This window comes from Corvus cornix, chromosome 1, assembly GCF_000738735.6.
Source record: "Corvus cornix cornix isolate S_Up_H32 chromosome 1, ASM73873v5, whole genome shotgun sequence".
Taxonomy (NCBI): domain Eukaryota; kingdom Metazoa; phylum Chordata; class Aves; order Passeriformes; family Corvidae; genus Corvus; species Corvus cornix.
The window spans coordinates 86366245-86385172 of NC_046332.1; the positions used below are offsets into that span (position 1 = coordinate 86366245).

Consider the following 18928-nt stretch of genomic DNA (forward strand, 5'->3'; position numbering starts at 1 on the left):
GATATTTAGAGAGGTTTTGGGGAAATTACCTGATTTTTGCCTCTCAGCCCAGCTGTTACTTGTAGTTAAATTTGATGACTTTAACTGCCAGTGAAGGTCACATGTGAGAGCCCTAAATGAGCTCCTACCTTGATTTTTCTGTATGCCTAGCAATTTCTAGTTGGGTTAGCTGCTTCATGGGAATTGCTGATATTGTGACTTGTCGGGGAGAATATTTGTCTTCAGTACCAAAAGAAAAAATAAGATTGTGGTGCAGAAATTGGCTCCTGTCTGTAAACTCAACTTTTTATTAGACAAATAAATACAAAAATACTGTGGTTTTTGATTTAAGAATAGTCTTTGTAATTTCACTATCTGTCAGACTTAGAGTTGTGTCTAGTTAGGTTTTGTCTTATTATTGTAATGGAGTTTATTCCCTAAATGTTCTGTTTTGGGCACATAAATACTGAAAAAAAGGGAGGGACAGTACTTTCTCTTTAGGAGAGGATGAGCTAAAAGAGCATAAGAGCTAGTTTTAGGACATTCTTTTTAATGTCAGTTGCAGCAGAAGAAAAGCAAACCTTCGTCTTTATGCTGATATAAGAAGGAAAATCCATAAATAAGAGAAAAGGCATTCTTTCACATACTGCTTGTCGTGGAAGTTGAAATCTTTGAGGACAAAAAAAAATATGTTTAGTGTAGGTTAAAAAGCTTATGGGCAACATCGAGTTGCAACGGGGCCACAGCAGTCACTGCTGTGCACACTCTTGGCCTGTAGGAAGTTTAGGAAATTTAAATCAGATTAAGCTCAAACATACTAATCTAAATTGTGATGCACTTGCAGCAGCCCTTGCACAGCCTAGCAGCCTGAGTTACATGCCTGGGCAGTTGCCATGGATCTTCCTATGGCTGTTAATTTAAGCTGCCAGAGTATGCTAAATTGTGGTGACCTGACTGTCAGAGCTCCAAGAAAAGTAAGGATTTTAAACTGTTTATTCTGGGACAGAAAATAAAGGGAAAAGATAAAATTGTTCTAAACTCATGTAGTCTGAACTAAACTGTAGTGGTAGCCAACAAGACCAAGTGCAGCCCAGGCATTTCTCAGAAGTGGAAAATAGATTATATTCCATAAAATGGAGATGAACACAGATGTGCCATCCACAGTGGAGGAAGGGAATACGTGCTGTTTCAAACAGATGTTGCAGGGTAGCTGTTGTGGGATCATGTGGACTTAAGGAAAATTGTATTGATAAATGTATGAAGTAGGTACAGAATCCACCTTTTAACTACTGATATGTCTTAACTGATGATACAAAGTATCAGTTCTCAAGGAATATATTTTAAATATTCCCCAGGAAGTGTTAGTGAATGCAAACATGTAATTTCACTGTTGACCATAGTGTGCCTAGGTCTCTTTCATTTGTTTCTTCTCATTTTAATATCAGAAAGGATGCAGTAGAAATACATTTAGAGAACTGAGAGTCTCTTCAGAGAAATTGTAAAGTCCCCTTAAGGGTAAAAAAGATGATGGAGAGGACATAAAAGATGGATGGAGAAGTTGAGTGAGAAATAATGGTTTTCTCAACTGGTAGCCCCTTGTTTTATTATCAAGAATCAGGCTTAATGTAAGCAAAATTACCTTTTTTTCACACTGTGTGCCTTAAAATGCTGAATGTCTTTGCCCAGGACCTGTAACTCTTTGTGCAAGAAAGATCCATCAAGAGCTAATGTACATTACAGGCATTTTGATGTGAGCCACACAAAAACCTCAGGAAATCTCTAAGCTGCAATTGTGCTGGTAGCTGGGAAGCTGTTGCAGGGGAGATACTGTTCCATGCTGTCACCTTTCATCAGGGAGTGCCTGATCTGTTCAAGAATTGCGAGCTGTTGTTACTCGTACTCTCTGTACCTGGTTGAGAAATGATTTTAGTAATTTTCACAGTTACTTCCTAGTTGGTCTGAAACAGGTCTGGAGGAAGCTCTTCAGTCTCGTGTCCTAAGCCTTAAAGCAGTTTGCTCTATCTCTGATGGGAATCTAAGATGGGTACCATGAGCTTCTGTAGCAGCAGTGACAGCATCAAACCTGAGTGAAAGCAGCACTGGATGAGTTTGCATCATGGATGGCTGCAGTTTTGGGTGTACAGTATTTAACTTAGGAAGTATCTCACTGAAAAATACGAGAAAGATCTTTCCAAGATAATGATCTTCAGTAGTGGAAGCATGTTCCCAGGTCTGTTCAGTGACAAAATGTTTCTAAGCATGCTTAAATTACAGGTGATTGATTACCCATGACAGCTACCAACATATTTACCCTCAGATTTCATATTTTTTTTAACTTAAGGGGTTTGAATATTTACAGACCTTTTTGAATTGTAAGGAACTACTGTTTAGGTCACTAGACTTGCGTCTTTACAGAAGAGTCAGTGAAGACTTTTTTGAGTATATATGGAATAAGTGATGACTTCCTGATAAAATTATTTTCAAGAATATTGACTAAAATGAGGTTGAGATTGTCTTGATCGTATTTTCCTTATTGATGTTGAATATTTTTCAAACAAATACTTTGATCAGCATTTGCAATTACTTGCAAACACTCTAAATACTGGCCGCTTAATTAGTTGAGCTAATGAAGTCATTACCAAACTGTTTTTCTTCTATCAATACTTAATATTTTAGCTTTTATAATTCAATATGTGTATCTTCTCACTTTCTGGACTTCATTAAAGCTAATATGAACACTGGTAAGTGATTTTTTTTTTGTTACTATTATTACCGTAGGACTTTTTTTCTTTTACTAAGAATTTGAAGCTATGCTTCTTAAATACCTTAAAAGCAATATCTTGTTTTAAGTTGCTTATTAAGAGAATCTTAGTTCCCTGAAACACATACATCTAAGGAAAAATTTTGGTTACAAATCCATGGTTCAGTTTCTTTGCATGTATGAAACTTGCCTCAGAAATTTATTTTTCATTTTTTATTGGAAATCATTTAACGAAACATCTTTCTTTGTATAATATACTTCTTGTATACTCATTTGCATGTTAGTCTGAAAAGTCACCCGGGGACAAGGGTAGAATGTTGGAATTTGTAACACTTTAGTCCCCACTTTTTTTTAAGGAACCCTTATATTTGGGAGTTGGTTTGTAGTTCCTGAAAGCTCAGTTTGCAGTTCCTGAAAGCAGTTAACATGGTTTTTTTTTTTTCTATCTAACAGGTTTAATAGGTTAGCTGTACTGCTGAGTCATGTTGTGTGAGTGTGGTGGTAATGAAAGGAAATATATCCTTAAATCCCCTCTTCTGCCTTGTCATTCCCCAAGAGCTATTTCTTTCATCCCCTTCCTCTGAGTTTACTCTTGCCCCACCCCCATGGCCCAGGTTATATGTGGCGTTCTTCTCAGGTAGCAGTAATTTAAAGGGTGTGAGTTATGACACACAACTTCTGCAAGTGAAAATGTGGTGGATTCCTTCAGCAGAATCTGGCTTGTACTTGCTTGCAAATTAGAAATTCACTTTGACAAACTTCTCATGGAATGTAGACAGCTAGTGGGCAGCAACCCTCTCCTGCTAGTAAATACTTGGCTGAATGTCTTGATGACCAAAACTCTTACGTGACACCTGAAGCCAGTAGGCACGTTCTCTCCCATATTAGCAGCAAAGTACTTCAGGAGATTTGACATTGTTTTAGTCAAAGTTTGTGTGTCCAGGTGAAAATGTTATCACTGGTATGCCTTGGTTGGATGCAGAGCATGTGACTGTTGATGTTTGCAAGCTCCAAATGCACGAACTGTAAAGTACAGCTGGGGAAAAGGCTGCTGTGTCATTATATGTCAGTAATAGTGACTATTACTTTCCATGCCAGTTTTTAGAAAAACGTGTTGACCAACTTATGTCATGATGTGTCACTGGTACTCTCAAGCTTTAATTAGTTGTATTCTGTCATTTTTGCTATGTAGTGTGGAAAATATTCCTGCCTTTGCCTTAAAGAGAACTTTATGTTATGCTAGAACTTAAGGTGGTTTGTGATCATTTTTAACTGCATAGAAATTAGTTCAGTTGCTATCAGTTTTAAGCAGGTTGCCAAACTCCGGTGTTGCATTAAGCTTTTAAATGTTGTCATATTTCTGAGGTTCAGTGAACATTCCTGTCTTTCAGGAAAGCAGTGTTATTCTGTAAACAAAGTAAAATCACCCAATCTCTTAAGCTGTGGTACAGTGTTGTGTTTCAGCAAACAAAATACAGATATTCTTTATAACGTTGTCTCTCAGCTTTCAGCTTTTCAATTCAGACATTCTTCTGCTGCTTTAGACATGCTACACACCTGCTTCTTAGGAAGTCCCTGGAAAACACGATTATTTCAATGACTTGGCCAGTCAAACTATCGTGACAGAAAACAACTTCTAAAACTTTGGTAATTCACACAGCTGGATTGTGTTTATCCAGCAGTATCTGTGTTGACAAGATTGAGGTAGCTGTGATTACTAAAAACAAAAAAGAAAGGCCCCAAAAAACCCAAGAACCAGACAACTATAACTGAAGTTCATACTTCCCTGCTATAGAAACACTGCTGCAGTTCTGCTAAAATCCAGTGTCTCCTTACTGCTGTGTCTGCTGCTGTTTCCCACTGCATTCAGTTTTTATTGTGAAGCATCAGTGTTGACATGGATATTCAAAAGAGCAGCTAAACCCACAACTTTCAGTTGAGCAGCTTAGCAGCATTTTCCTGCTTATAGAATCTACTTCAAGGAGCATCAGGCTTTGCTCAAAATACTGGCTTTTGGGTAATCCTTTATCTGTCTTCCTTGCATATATCCAGTGCACTTGTTCTAATCTGCCTAGCCAGCATTGCTCAACTAAGACTGTTTCCTTCCTCTTTTTTTAATGCTGTTTTTTTCTCAGCCAGAAAACAATTTTGAAATTTCTTTAACTGCTCTAGATGTATAAATATGATCACTTTCCTTAGTGCATTTCCATGACACAAGAGAATCATTACACTAGCACAAAGGGTTGCTGTCCCAAAAGAAAAGCAGACACAACATTTGCTTTCTCAGAACTCATCAAAATTCATAAAACATGCAATATAGTAAATTACTGGTGGTAAAGACTATGAAGCCAACAAAGTCGTGACTGGGGACAAAAAAACCCCACAACTTTATTGCTGTCAGTTTTAAGTGGAAGGGATCCAAATAGAAGAATTTCTGTCTCTCCAGCTTGAACATTTAACCTGTATTTACAGTTTTAAATAAGTGCTAGCTCTCTACTTTTCAAGAAAAGTTGCAGGCTTGCCTTCATGTTTTTTGAACTGAGATTTATATGCTGTGAAGTTACACTCCCTCTCTTTCCAAATGTAGTTTTCAATACCAGGCAGTGCAATTTTTTCTCCACATGCTCCTTTTGCATGGAGTGCTTCAAAGTCTTCAAACCTGTTATGATAACCACCCTAACTCTGTCACCCATCCTGCCCTGCTGTGCTGCTTGGATCATGTCTGGCTGACTTGGCAGTTAGCAGAAGAAAATGTGTCTTGCTGGTGGTGTGATTTTATGAGTCAATGGTGTCATTACTGCTGCCTTTACCTTCTCTGTTCTGTTCCAGTTTTACTTTACACTTCTGTAGTAAAATTACGGGCTGTAAAGAGTGTTGGCATGTGTGCATAAGGTAAGGTAGTGAAATAAAAAGTAAGGTTTAGCATGCTAAGGAGACCTGCTGGTAAGTACAATTTGCAGTAGCCCGAATCAGAGGCAAATCTCTCAAGTAAATGGTCTTGGTAGAGGAGTATGCAGGTCCATCTGTGCCTTAATTTACTGCTGCTGAGTTTTCTTCACCACGTAGGTATGTTTAGTCTAATTGTGCTGTGTAAGTTTAACCAATGTGTTTATGCTTTTAAGTAGCTTATTTCTTAGCAGCTGCAAAATATTCTTGCTTAACTTTTGATTTACTGAAAGGATACATTTTTGTTGTAATCAAGTGAAGGACCTGGCAATGTGCGCTCACAGCCAGAAATCCAGCCATACCCTGGACTGATCAAAAGCAGCATGGCCAGCAGGTCAAGGGAGGTGACTGTCCCCTTCTTCTACTCCATTCTTGTGAGACTGCCCCCTGGAGTGCTGCATCCAGCTCTGGGTCCCCAGCATAAGAAGGATGTGGACCTGTTGGATTGAATCCAGAGGAGGGACACAAAAATGATCAGAGGGCCGGAGCACCTCTCCTGTAAAGACAGGCTGGGAGAGTTGGAGTTGCTCAGCCAGAGAAGAGGAGTCTCCAGGGAGACCTTATGGAACCTTCCAGCACCTAAAGGGGGCTGATGAGAACTGGAGAGGAAGTTTTTACAAGGGCATGTAGTGATGGGACAAGGGGAAATGACCTCAATAGAGAAGTTTATATTAGATATTCAGAAGAAATTCTTTACAGAGAAGGTGGTGAGGCGCAGCAGCAGGTTGCCCAGGAAAGTTGTGAATGTCCTATCCCTGGAATTGTTTGAGGCCATGGGGCTTTGAGCAAGCTGGTTTACTGGAATGTGTCCCAGCCCATGGCAAAAGGGTTGGAACAAGATGATCTTTCCAGGTGCTTTCCAACGCAAACTGTTTTGTGATTCTGTGACCTCTAATGGCCTTTAGATAGACTTGAAACCCTTTCTTGTAAAATTTCAGATTTTCTATTGGCCTTAAATGAATTTTCACTTTCATAGCAGCAGTGCAGTAGATCTGTTTAAAGGCACTGAAGAAGTAAGAGCAAGAAATTTTTGAGACTTCCTCATTTAGAGTCAAGGAGAGGGGGTTGATTTGACTGTAATATTACTGTCTTCTTTGGTTTTAGGGTTTTTTTTCCAGCTCTTTGTTTGAGAGATGCAACTACTCATCAAAGGCTTATTTTCTGTCTTCCAGTCTGGAAACATGTCTGTGTAATCCCTTCACAAAGCCGTTTATTGTCAAACATGTGGATCATATTGCAGACTCTTCATTGTCAGATGAATTTAATTAGCCCAGTAACACATCTTTTCTTCCTTTTTCTGTGAATTGTGTGCAAAACAATGATAACTTATTTTAAATAAGTGCTTAGAAGAATAGAAATAGAGAAGGCTAACAGCCTGTGAGCTTTAATGGGCTAACAGATCGGTTCTGTGGTAAATTTCTTGCTGTGTTAATCCCCAGATTCTAAAACATGCTTAGAGTGATTTAGCCTTACTATTGATTTCTCTGATTTTACTGTTGCGATTTGTGCTCACTTTCTTCTTTATTTTTGTGGGTACTTTTGGTTTCATTATTTGATACTAAACTATTCTAGTAAACAGGTTTACTAATTAAATATTTCTATCTCTTCACTCAATAGCTAGAGATGATTGCCATGGAAAATCCTGCAGACTTGAAGAAGCAATTGTATGTTGAATTTGAAGGAGAGCAAGGGGTAGATGAAGGAGGTGTTTCCAAAGAATTTTTTCAGTTGGTTGTGGAAGAAATCTTCAATCCGGATATCGGTATGTGTTCTAATAATTTACTGATGTAACAGATTTTTCTCACAAAAGGTTGGTTGGCCTGGATAATCTTCCAAACTGGATTGTTCCATGTTTATGCTTTCTATGTCCACTGCTGCTTCTCTCTGAAGCTCTCCAGATTCATTGATGGTGAGGAGAGTATTTGAGCACATTGAGGCTCCCCATGTCATCAGCAGTCATCCTCCTAAAGGAGGAATGATGGAAGGAGTAACTGTGTATAGTTAGTGAGAGCTATCATTGTTTGTTTGGATACAAATCAGTAGTACAGGGTTTCTTTGCAGGGTTCCTTTGTTTGTTCTCTCACCTTTCTCCTCACTTTGCTTTGTGATTAGCTTCTAGAATTAGTAATCAAACCAAAGAGGAAGAGCTTCTGCAATAATGCAAGAGTAGGACTATGGTGAGTTTTTGAGTTATTTCCTCCACTTCCTCCAGCTTAATAAGTCTGATAGTCTCCATTCTACAGATCCAAAGTGTGACAGCAATGTCAAATTTGATTATAGTTAAAGAATTTAGAGTAATTTGATATATTAGAGCCATAATTTTGTTTGTGTTTCAGCAGTCATATTTCCATCATATTCTTTTTTTCCTTGCTCCCTGCACCAATCATTTATGCAAGGACATGCTTCTTTTAGTGTGCAGCTTGTCTGCTACACTGAAAAGATGAAAATGTTATAAAATTATAAGAATACTTTGTGTTAGAATAGAAATTAGAGCTGCCAGGTTCCTATACAAATTTCACATTTTATGTGAAATATGATGTTACATTGTACTTCCTGTAATGGCTTCCATGAAAGAAGCCTAACAGCTCATGGCTGTTAATTTGGTTTCACTAGACTATTTTAAAAGAGAAAGCTGCTGTTCTTAGTTTTGTATCTTAGAAAATTGATGAAAATACACAGAAATCTACTTTGACCAGGTTAGAGAGGAAGTATCAATATCAAGTACCCAGAATCAGTAACAAAAATCTGAACCTTGGCACTTGCCCTTTACCATATGCAAACCAGTTCTTATAACAACTGGTGCAGAACCATAGACAAGTCTTACTCAGTCTGAAAAATGCTATGAACTTGGAGAGATCAGGAATCTGAATTAGCTTACTTTGAAGTATGGCAAAATAAGGAAATCTTAGTACTTTGACTGATGAAACTTTATTTTCAATGCAAAATAAATACATTTCCAACTTGAGATTATCTAAACAGAAGTTATATGGGTGTATTGAAATACTGTTTATTTAGTGATGCTAAAGTCGGCTTAAGCGAAGATCCAAGCACTGTGTATATACTCCCTGCATTTAAAGATAGGAGATAGATTAGATGTGCATGCATATTGTAAATTTTACTTCTGTATTAAAAATGTAAAAAAAAGTACATACACATTTTGTATTCATAGTAACTCTGGGGGGACAAAGCTTTTTATTGGCTTTTGGCTTAAGTGTGTAAAAGCAGAACATGTAGCTTGCATTCAGTGTGTGTGTGTGTGTATATATGTGTGTATATATATATATATGCATTGCGGTATAGCAGTTCATGTATGCATCAGATATACTAAGTGTGACATTTGTTGATTTATAAATGCTTTCTTTACCTGAGAAAATGAAGGCGATCCTTTAAATGGAATTTAAAATGTCTGTCCTTTAATAGGTTTATTTGGAGAGATGTATATTGTTATTATAGTTTCTTCAACTTTTTGAGTATTTCCATATTAAACTACCTTAAAGTTTTACTCAAATGAGGCAATAACTCAGAAAAAATCATGGATTTATGACCAGCAGTCACCATGGTAAAGGGGAAGAAGTGATAACTTCATATAGCTTCAAGGGCAATTGTTTTCCCCTTCTTGCAGGTTCCAGTTTCTTCTGGTGTTTCATTATTATTTTAATGTACTGTAGTCTTAATTTTGTTAAGGGAGTAAAATACTGTATTTTGCCTTAAAGTGTTTCCAGATGTGGATCTGGGTAAACTCTTGATCCTTCATTATTAGATATTTTCTGGAGTTGTTTGTTTTGGCAGTTTAACTTTTCCATGATATTCCAGTTAGTACAAGTCATTGCTTTTATGTACCAGTAATCCAGAAGTTACTTCAGAAAAGTTCAGAAAACGGAATACAGGATTTTATATAATGTTTGTCTTACATATGTCTGAGTTGCTCATCCATTTCTGATTTCCAGTTGCCTTATCTGATGGGTCAGTCTATTATTTCTGTGCTCCCCTAATGGCTGACCCAGCTCTAGTCACTTAGGAACATAATCCGTTCTGGGGAGTAGCTGGAGTCTTTGAATGAGCTTGTAGTTCATTTCCTTACATGAAATGAGAAAAGAGTCTTTATCTCTTGATTGTAGATTATATTTTCAGTCTTCAGAGTAATTTTTTGTTCATGTGGCTTTGTAATCAGTTTGTACATCTGCACAGGTTGTAAACAAGCCTATCTTGTAAGAGCTGACAAGATAAATCCTTATGGCAAATGTAGTTGATATTCTTGACCACATGGATCTGACTTCTGGTGTTTTGAGAATAAACAGCCTGGGGCATTTTTACTTAGGCTCTGCCTGAAAATCATGAGACTTAGCTGTACAAGCATACCTGTCCAGGGTAGTCTCTCTCACCTTAAGTCTATGGGGTTTGCATTTATATTGCTTTAGTATCTAGTCAAGTAAGCAATGGATTTTATTGTAGGTTTCATTTAAATAATTTATAGCCTGTACACAAACTCCAGTTCCATAAACAAGAGTTATCTTGTGTCTTGCTACAGCCAAAAGGGTAAGGAACTCTGCCTGTCTCTTGTCTGCACGTTTTTCTCCCTATGCAGCTTCTGGCATGTGTCAGTTCAGCTGTTTGTTGAAGTCTTCAGTGCTCAGCTCATGAACTGAGCAGGAAATTGGTCACCTGAAATAGTGAACTGAGTGAGAGAAGCAAAACCACTCCCTTTAGACAGTGACAAGGTGTTAAAATTGCAACCCTTTCTGTGAAGCCGTGATCCATTTTCCCCTCAAGTTAAAATGTGTGTAATAGCTGCCGTAACAATGGTCCTTGAAACAAGCAAACAAATCCGTTGGGCATCTAACTCTAAAATCATGTGTGATGGTTATTCCCTGCTCCATCATCATAGCTTCTAATTCAGTAGTAGGGCTGCATCTAGTCCTGTTCCTTTGCTGAGACTGGCCTTTGAAGAAAGGCTGTCACTGTTTAGTAATTAGAGTCCTTCAGGATTGTTTCATCCACATGTTTTTGACCGTGTTCTTTTCTTGCACTGTTGTATTTATCAAAGTCACAATCGCTGTTGGAGATGTGCTGCTGGTTCCTCAGTAGTGGAGGGGATGAAAGCTTGCGTACATGCAGCTTCAGTGAGTGTTGCAGGATATTGTATAACAGTTCTCTTGCACACTTTTAGTGGTGATGTAACAGTGTTCTGAGCAGCTCCAGTCACCCTAAGGTAAGTAGTTTCTCTTTGGCATTCAATTCAGTATAATGTTAAGTTAAACATGTCTTAAAGGCTAGTGCAAATGGGTTTATAATGGTATGTTTTATGTGCCCTTTTTATTGAATTGTTACCATAATCGTTCAACTTTTTGGGGTTTTTTTTCAACAGGGATGTTCACATACGATGAGTCTACAAAACTGTTTTGGTTTAATCCGTCCTCTTTTGAAACTGAGGGTCAGTTTACCCTGATTGGCATAGTACTGGGACTGGCTATTTACAACAACTGTATACTGGATGTACATTTCCCCATGGTTGTCTACAGGAAGCTAATGGGCAAAAAAGGAACTTTCCGTGATCTGGCAGACTCTCATCCTGTAAGTTCCTTATGTTCTTTAATAGTGCATTTTCCATGCAATAATGTAATCTATATTTCAGTTAAACACAAGATCACTGTCAGAACTGAAAGTGAAATAACCAGTGACCTGAGTGAAGAGTCTGTATTTGTTAAAATAAATTCATAGGCAGTAAAATCTCTTTCTACATTTGGTTTGGAGGAGGCAGAATTGTAGTGTCAATGAATAGGGCTCAGTATCAATAAAGCTTTGTTTTATTTTTTTACTGCATAAATTGCTAAATATTACTAAGCATTATTAAACATAAACAAGTATGTATCTTCCCAAAGAGACTTCTAAAATTAGGCTGTTTATAGCTATTTGTGGAGTTTCTATCAAAAAAAAGTGAAAGAGTAAACATGCAAAGGTGTGATGCTCTTACTGGTTTTTGTCTAAAGCAAAAGACAGATGAGGCAATGTATTAATATCCCTACAGTTAATGAATATCCCGTATCAGAGCAGTGATCAATGTCCATCTTCCCACACTCATTCCCAGCCAGTGGCTGTACACAAGCAGTGAGCTGTCCATGTGCTTTATTAGATAGAGCACACAAGTGTGTGTGCAGGATGTCTTGGCCCTGCTCCACCTGCAATCAAAGATCACCAGTGGCTTCCCCTCATGTTGCTAGAGGAGTTATTAGGAAGCTTAATTTTGTTTCAAACACTGGAACACTTCCCTTTTATAAGCAGTTATACAAAATCCTCATCTTTTCAAAAAAGATTAGTAAAATAATACTGTCTAAAAAGAACTGGCCTTTCACTTTTGAAAATGAGTCATGTGTAATCAAAAAATGTTATCTGGTCTGCTTTGCATGGCTACATACAACAGCATGCCAGATTCAACCAGTTTCTCTGTATAATGATTTTGAGAAATAGTGCCCCAAGTTTCCTCTAACTTTTATTACATATTCAGAACTCTTTATGACCAAAAAAAAGTGGATGCATTTCTATGGAACAGGGCAGTCAGGGCATTTCCTAATTTTTCTCCCCTGCTTTTATGTTTCTCCTCTAACACCTACACTGATTCCTTTTAAAATAATCCTTTTTTTAACTCTTTATGTTTTCATATGATTTTAACACTTCAGAGCTTCTCAAACCCAAAATGAAATTCACAGTAGTCAAGCCTCCCAGTGCTTTTTCTAATGCTGTAGAGCATGGAGAATAGGATGTTCACCAGCCCTCACCACCCATGGTTTCAAGTCCAGTGATTTTCAGTACAAGGTCCTTTTTAAAGATCCTGTGGAAAAATCAAAACCACACAGATAGTGAGAGGTTGAGGCTTACATGTAAACTTTCATGTTTCAGTTAAAACATTGAGGGGAAATGTCTTTCTTCTACTTCACTATAAAAATACAGTTGCACACAGTTGTCGCTTTCACCTTCACTTTGTATTCTTTAGCCCCTACACCTCTATCACAGCCAAATAATAGTTCCTTTTCTGCACAGTCTGTGGTTTCTAAGAGATTCTTGGGCTTTTCTTAAGGCATAGCAGGGAGGAAGGCTGGTTGCTCCTTGGAATAGAGCAAACTCTTACAGGTAATTTCAGATTCTACTTGGTGAATTCTGACCTAACTTGAGGTTCAGTGGGGTATTTTTGTTGTTGGTTGTTTTTTTTGTTGTTTGTTTTGGTTTGGTTTTTTTTTTTTTGGTTCATAAATGTCGTCTTATGTTAAAGACTGCCCCATCTGTGTTGCTTCAGGATTACTTCCTAGTTGGTTTGTGTTTTAAATAAGAAGTAGAAGATAAAAGCCTGCTGTCTGAATTTTATCTGATATAAAATACAGGGGTTTCTCTGATTTTTAACTTAAAAATGTTCCCCTTACTAGTGTAACATATTCTGGTTGCCTAAAGTAAAGACAGATTCAAAAGACTTAAAAGAAGAGGTTATCAAAGGCTTTTAAACTGCAGGTTTGACCATTGCATTTTGGAAGATTGGTGGGTACTAAAAGGCTCTTTTAAGGGAGTTATCACTGATTGCCATGTTTCTTTTTTATCTTAATATCTTCTATTGTTTCTCTTTACAAATACTGAGCTTAGTAAACAATTGTTTGGACTGCTATGGGAGATTTTTATGTGACTTGTGTCATAGAATATAACAACCGTTTTTCGAGGCGGGTGGTTTCATGTCTTCTTGTATTGCTTAGTGAAATCTTATCAAAGCTTATTTGTGACAGACATGTATTTCTTACTCTGTTAGGTTCTGTATCAGAGTTTGAGAGACTTACTAGAGTATGAAGGAAGTGTGGAAGATGATATGATGATAACGTTTCAAATATCTCACACGGATCTCTTTGGCAATCCAATGATGCATGATTTAAAGGAAAACGGTGATAAAATTCCTATTACAAATGAAAACAGAAAGGTACATGTTGCACACTGAGCTTTTTAAACAGAATCTGTAGTTCTTAGATCTACTGTATGTAGAATTATGTAGAACCCTATAAAGGTTTGGTCTCACTTACAATTTTAAAGTTTAAAAGGCTTTTAAAATTGCCATAGCACAGTGTGGTTGCGAACAGAAAAGGTTTCTCTTAGAGAAAGCATCGATACATGTACACATAGCTTCTGGGTGGGATGTTGGGCCTGTTTGAGCAGTATTTGAGACTTATTCTTTTGTGTTGCTGAATAGAAGCTGAGCGCAGATGATCTGCACAGAATTACAGAATCATTTAGATTTTGGGGTCTTGTATTTTTGGGAGGTACTTCAAGTGGCATGTGTTGAAGCACTAAGTTTTTTTGGGGTTTATTTCCTTGCAGGAATTTGTCAATCTGTATGCTGACTATATACTCAATAAATCAGTAGAAAAGCAGTTCAAGGCCTTTCGGAGAGGATTCCACATGGTGACCAATGAATCTCCTTTGAAATATTTATTTAGACCAGAGGAAATTGAATTACTTATTTGTGGAAGTAGGGTAAGAATTCTGAATGTACACTAGAGAGTGGAGCTTTTTTTTGATCCTAAATATACAATTAGTGGTCATCTTTAAAAATATCATCTTCTTACAGAATTTAGATTTTCAAGCACTAGAAGAAACTACAGAATATGATGGTGGCTATACAAGAGACTCTCTTATTATTAGGTAATTTTTTCTAATTTTGTAAAGATAAAAAGCACTTTATCTGCTTTTTTCTTCATAATGAATTTAATATTGTTAGATTTAGTATTTTTGTAGTACTGGAGATGCAAACATCTTGTGTAATTTCACTTTTCTCAAGTATTGTCATTAGAGAAGAGGAGATGGTATAAGTATTGTTGAATCAGTATAATTCCTTAGGAAACAGGAATAATAAAATATCTGCAGAACACAGCCAAATTAATTTTTAAAGCCAGTTAAACTGCAGTGTTTGGTAATATTTCTGATTTCTATTTCTGAATCTCATTTATTGGTAAGTACATTCTGAGAGTTTTGGTTTATGAATGCAACTTGTAAGCTTGATGTTAAGACAGATTAGAATTACTACACCTTCAAAGCTCAATTACTTTTGAAATTTATATCAAAGAAAGTTTATGGTTTATTTACTTTTTGATTTCTTCCTTGGTAGGGAATTCTGGGAAATAGTCCATTCATTTACAGATGAACAGAAAAGACTGTTCTTACAGTTTACAACAGGCACAGACAGAGCCCCTGTGGGAGGACTTGGAAAGTTAAAGATGATCATAGCCAAAAATGGCCCAGATACAGAGAGGTAAAAAAAAAAAAAATTCATTTTGCTTGTTTTTTTAATAAATGAAAGTGAATTCCCTGCTTTTAAGTTATTGACCTAGTTAAATCTGAAAGTTGAATCTATAAGAAAAGTATATTTTTTTCAAATTCATTCTTTTTGGACTTGTATAATAGAGATGTATTTCTTTTGCATGTTCCAAACTCTGAATTCTTTTCTTGTTTGTTTTTTTGTCCCACAGGTTACCTACATCTCACACATGCTTTAATGTACTTTTGCTTCCGGAGTACTCAAGCAAAGAAAAGCTTAAAGAAAGATTATTGAAGGCCATCACATATGCCAAAGGATTTGGCATGCTGTAATAAGTATAACAAAAGGGATTAAAAAATGATGGTGATGATGTCCCTGTCCAAAAAGGCCATAAGATAGTGAGCTACAGTAGTCACCTGTGTTTGTGCCTCCCTTCTTTACTGGGGACATTGGGCTGGAACAGCAGATTTCAGCTGCTTATATGAACAAAATCTTTATTTTTTCTTTTAGCGTGAAAGTGTTACATATTCTTTCACTTGTATGTACAGAGAGGTTTTCCTGAATATTTATTTTAAGGGTTAAATCACTTTTGCTTGTGTTTATTACTGCTTGAAGTTGAGCCTTTTTGAGTATTTACAAGAAAACAAACTGTACTCTCCCAAGGAAAATATTGCCATCATTTGTAGACCATGTAACCTTCAAGTATGTGCTATATTTTTGTCCCTGTATCTAATCAAATCAAAAACTGTACTTTTTGAAGAGTTTGCTTTTGAAACTTGAAGTCTTGAAAAACAGTGTGATGCAATTACTGCTGTTCTAGCCCCCAAAGAGTTTCTGTGCAAAATCTTAAGAATCAATAAAGATGGAAGGGAGAACTTGGAATGTTAAATTGCAGCCTTGAGAACTTTACTTTAGTCACAGCACAACAATTAAAATTCATTTCACTATATGTTGTCTTCACATGTCTTGTAATAAACTGTGTTTTTAATTAGGAAACGTTTCTTAGCATATGAAAGGGTAGAAATTTTAGTTAATTTTTTAAAAAAAGAAGTTTACTGGGGAAAGTGCATTTTCAACTGAACAGCTTTAGAGTAGGGAGTGAAGTGTCTGGAAAAAAAGATAGGAAGTTTTTGCTATATTATAAACAAAGCATGTGGAAGTGCACTTAAAATGAAGTTCTATTCTTAATTGCCTATTATGTTGACATTTTAAATAGACAATCCAAAGTCTTCCCTACATGTTATGTCATCATCATTTATTTAATGAATATTTTTTCCTACCTATCAAGGCACATGATCAGTGTTGCACCATAATCTAAAGGGATGGCTACTGTATTTTAATCTCATCTAACAATAAGCAAATTGAACAATATTAAACGTGAGGCCTACTTCATGTTGTACACTTCCAGCCATTAAATAAACTGTTAGAAAGTAAGTACTAAGGTTATGTTCATCTATTACATAAAGTATTCAGTAGGTTTTTAATTTAACTCTACAAATCATATCAGAAATAAATCCTTTACCTTTCGTAGTCTGTGTTTAATGTTAATTTCTCCTGTTGCAATATATGATGAAGGGATTATGCATTTGTAATTGCAGATGTAACTGGCATATCTCTTTTCCAATACAAGCTGCAGCGGGTGTGCAGAGCTGAGCTTGTGCCTTGACAATTGCTATAACTACCGATCAAACCCGTGACTGTGTGGAATTGGCATTAAAAGGCTTAGTTTTGAAATCATTGGAAAAAGAAAAGATGTCTTTCAGGACTATTTTAATAAATTCTTTCTAGTAATAGAAACAGACAACTGTTATGTAACTATGATGCTGAATAAAACAATGACCTTTTTTCACCATGGTTCAGTGAAAAAGAAAACAAGTTACTTTCTTACTTTGATAAATTAGTTATTAAATCGTTTGATTAGAAATTGTTGTAGTACTGCATAATTTGAGGGTTGCAGGTACGGAAAACTCTCCGGAAGTGAACTGTAGTGATGTGGGGTCCAGCGATGTTCCCCTCTGAAATTCAAGCCAATGCCAGGTGGCCTGGACACACGGGACTGAAACTTACTGGGGAGGGAGAGGTGCTGTCTGTCTTCTGGCCTTTGATCTCAGAGGTGGCCCTTAGGACCTGCCCTCTTGTATGTTCCTGAAGAAGACACAAGATGCCCTACCTCTCAGTGTAGGGTGGTTGACAACAGTGCCTGCTGAGCTCTTCAAGTTTGGAGCAACTTTCACTGTAGCTGGTAAGACCAAGATTTGCCAAGTGCCTTGAGGTGCTTCGCTACAAGCGTGAACACATCATGATACTGCTGTGTGGTATGTACTGTCTCCACAGTCTAATGCTGTCAGGCTATATCCCTGTAACTCTTCTTATGCTGATTTAGCTGTGGTTTGTGGTTACGCCCAGCTGACAGGTGTATGTGATTCATGTTGGCGTTTTTTATATAGGTCTGAAAGCTGTGCAGACAGCATAACTGGATAGCAATACAAAGTTCTCTAACTCAGCTGTTGACGTTGTAAATATGCTCTTTCTGTTTTCCTTTAGCATTAAGATTAAAATAATACATAATTGCATTGGCCTTCAAAAGCATAAGTTGTTTTTCAAGGAATCATTTTCAGGTAAGATATAAGTACTTCATGTTTGACTGATTTCTCATGTAAATATATACTGCCTCCCCCCAAACACCACTGTATTGAAACCTGATCTCCTTAGTGCTGGTATAAGTGCACTAGTTGTTCAGCAGCACCAGTTGATAAGGTTTGAATTTAACATTGAAGTCTTGTAGCTGCAGGCTGCATTTCTGCCCTACAGAAGTTTCAGCCAGAATTCTGTTGTTTGAAAGGGAAAATGCCATTTTAAGTTGGGTTTGATTTGGGTTTTTTTTTGGGCTCCAGGCATACCTGGAATGTCTTACACAATGTCTAGCAAAGTTTAGGTCTAGGAAACTTGGAGATTTAAGTGTACTAATGTGTCATGGAAATACTTCTCTTGAATGAGACATAAGATTCCTCTTCCAAGGCAGTAGTCTGATGCCAGTGTGGTGGTGCTCTCTCCACAGGGTGTCTTCAATATGTTGACGAGAAAATATTTTGGACATCTCAGCACTGCCTCATTTGACAAGTGAAAAATACCTCTTCAAGTATCTCCTGCACCCTAATAGCCTGCCAGGATGTTTCCAGCCTTGGTGCAAAGGGGCCATCAGGCTTCCATCTGTGTTTTATACAATCACATGCTTCAAAAATGATGATAGTGCAAGAGAAGAAGTAGTGCACTGAAAAGAATCATCTTAATGTGGCACTTTTTCAGATTTAATCAGGAGTAAAGAAGCGGTTTTGTTTAGCTCTGGAGGTATGTTAGTACATAATGCTGCGTAAACAGAGCATCACCTTTTAAAAGATGAAAGGTTTTGCTTCTTGCTAAAAAGATTTCAGGAACAGCCGTTGATGCCTTAAGAGGCCTCCAAGACACAGAGACTAGACAGGAGTAAGGGAATAAAAGTAGCAGGTATGTATTTGAAAGGCCTTCAGAGGTACCCCTGGGGAGCCAGAGGCTGTTGCCAAGATGGACCCCAAGGTGGATGACGGGTCACGAGTTCGTCACACTTTTACAGGTTTGGTTCATTTGCATAGCAGGGTTAATTCTCCAATTAAAGCTTCAGTTTAATGATGTAATTCCCCTCAGCTTACCCCTCCCCTTTAGAGGCTCTTTGGTTTATACTTTTTGGCCTAGGACAGTCTTGGTGTCCTTGGAGAGTAGGCCCAGGGAGGCTTTGTTATGTCTGCCTAGCACGAGAGAGCAGAAATTAACGGGCTACAAGAAACTTCAGAGTTACACACTAGGCAGTACAGGATTTGAAAAATATAGAAGTTAAAACCTAAGGCATTACCGTCAGGAGTGAGCATAGTTCAGTTAACTAAGTAATTGTGTTTTGTGAACTTCTCACTGGGCTTGTCTTCCAT

General features: G+C 37.3%; 1 protein-coding gene across 9 annotated transcripts in view; it reads left to right on the forward strand.

Annotated features, from left to right (window-relative positions):
* Nucleotides 1–18928, forward strand: part of UBE3A (ubiquitin protein ligase E3A) — a 60555-nt gene that overhangs the window by 37006 nt on the left and 4621 nt on the right. For 8 of the 9 annotated variants that reach the window (XM_039548290.1, XM_039548307.1, XM_039548309.1 and 5 more), the window contains 7 exons: nt 7304–7448; nt 11052–11257; nt 13473–13637; nt 14033–14188; nt 14283–14356; nt 14820–14963; nt 15181–18317. In XM_039548290.1, the coding sequence (XP_039404224.1) occupies nt 7304–7448; nt 11052–11257; nt 13473–13637; nt 14033–14188; nt 14283–14356; nt 14820–14963; nt 15181–15301 (1011 nt within the window). In that variant the 3' untranslated portion in view covers nt 15302–18317. The remainder of the gene's footprint in view (nt 1–7303; nt 7449–11051; nt 11258–13472; nt 13638–14032; nt 14189–14282; nt 14357–14819; nt 14964–15180; nt 18318–18928) is intronic. The other variant, XM_039548294.1, reaches the window with a different exon arrangement.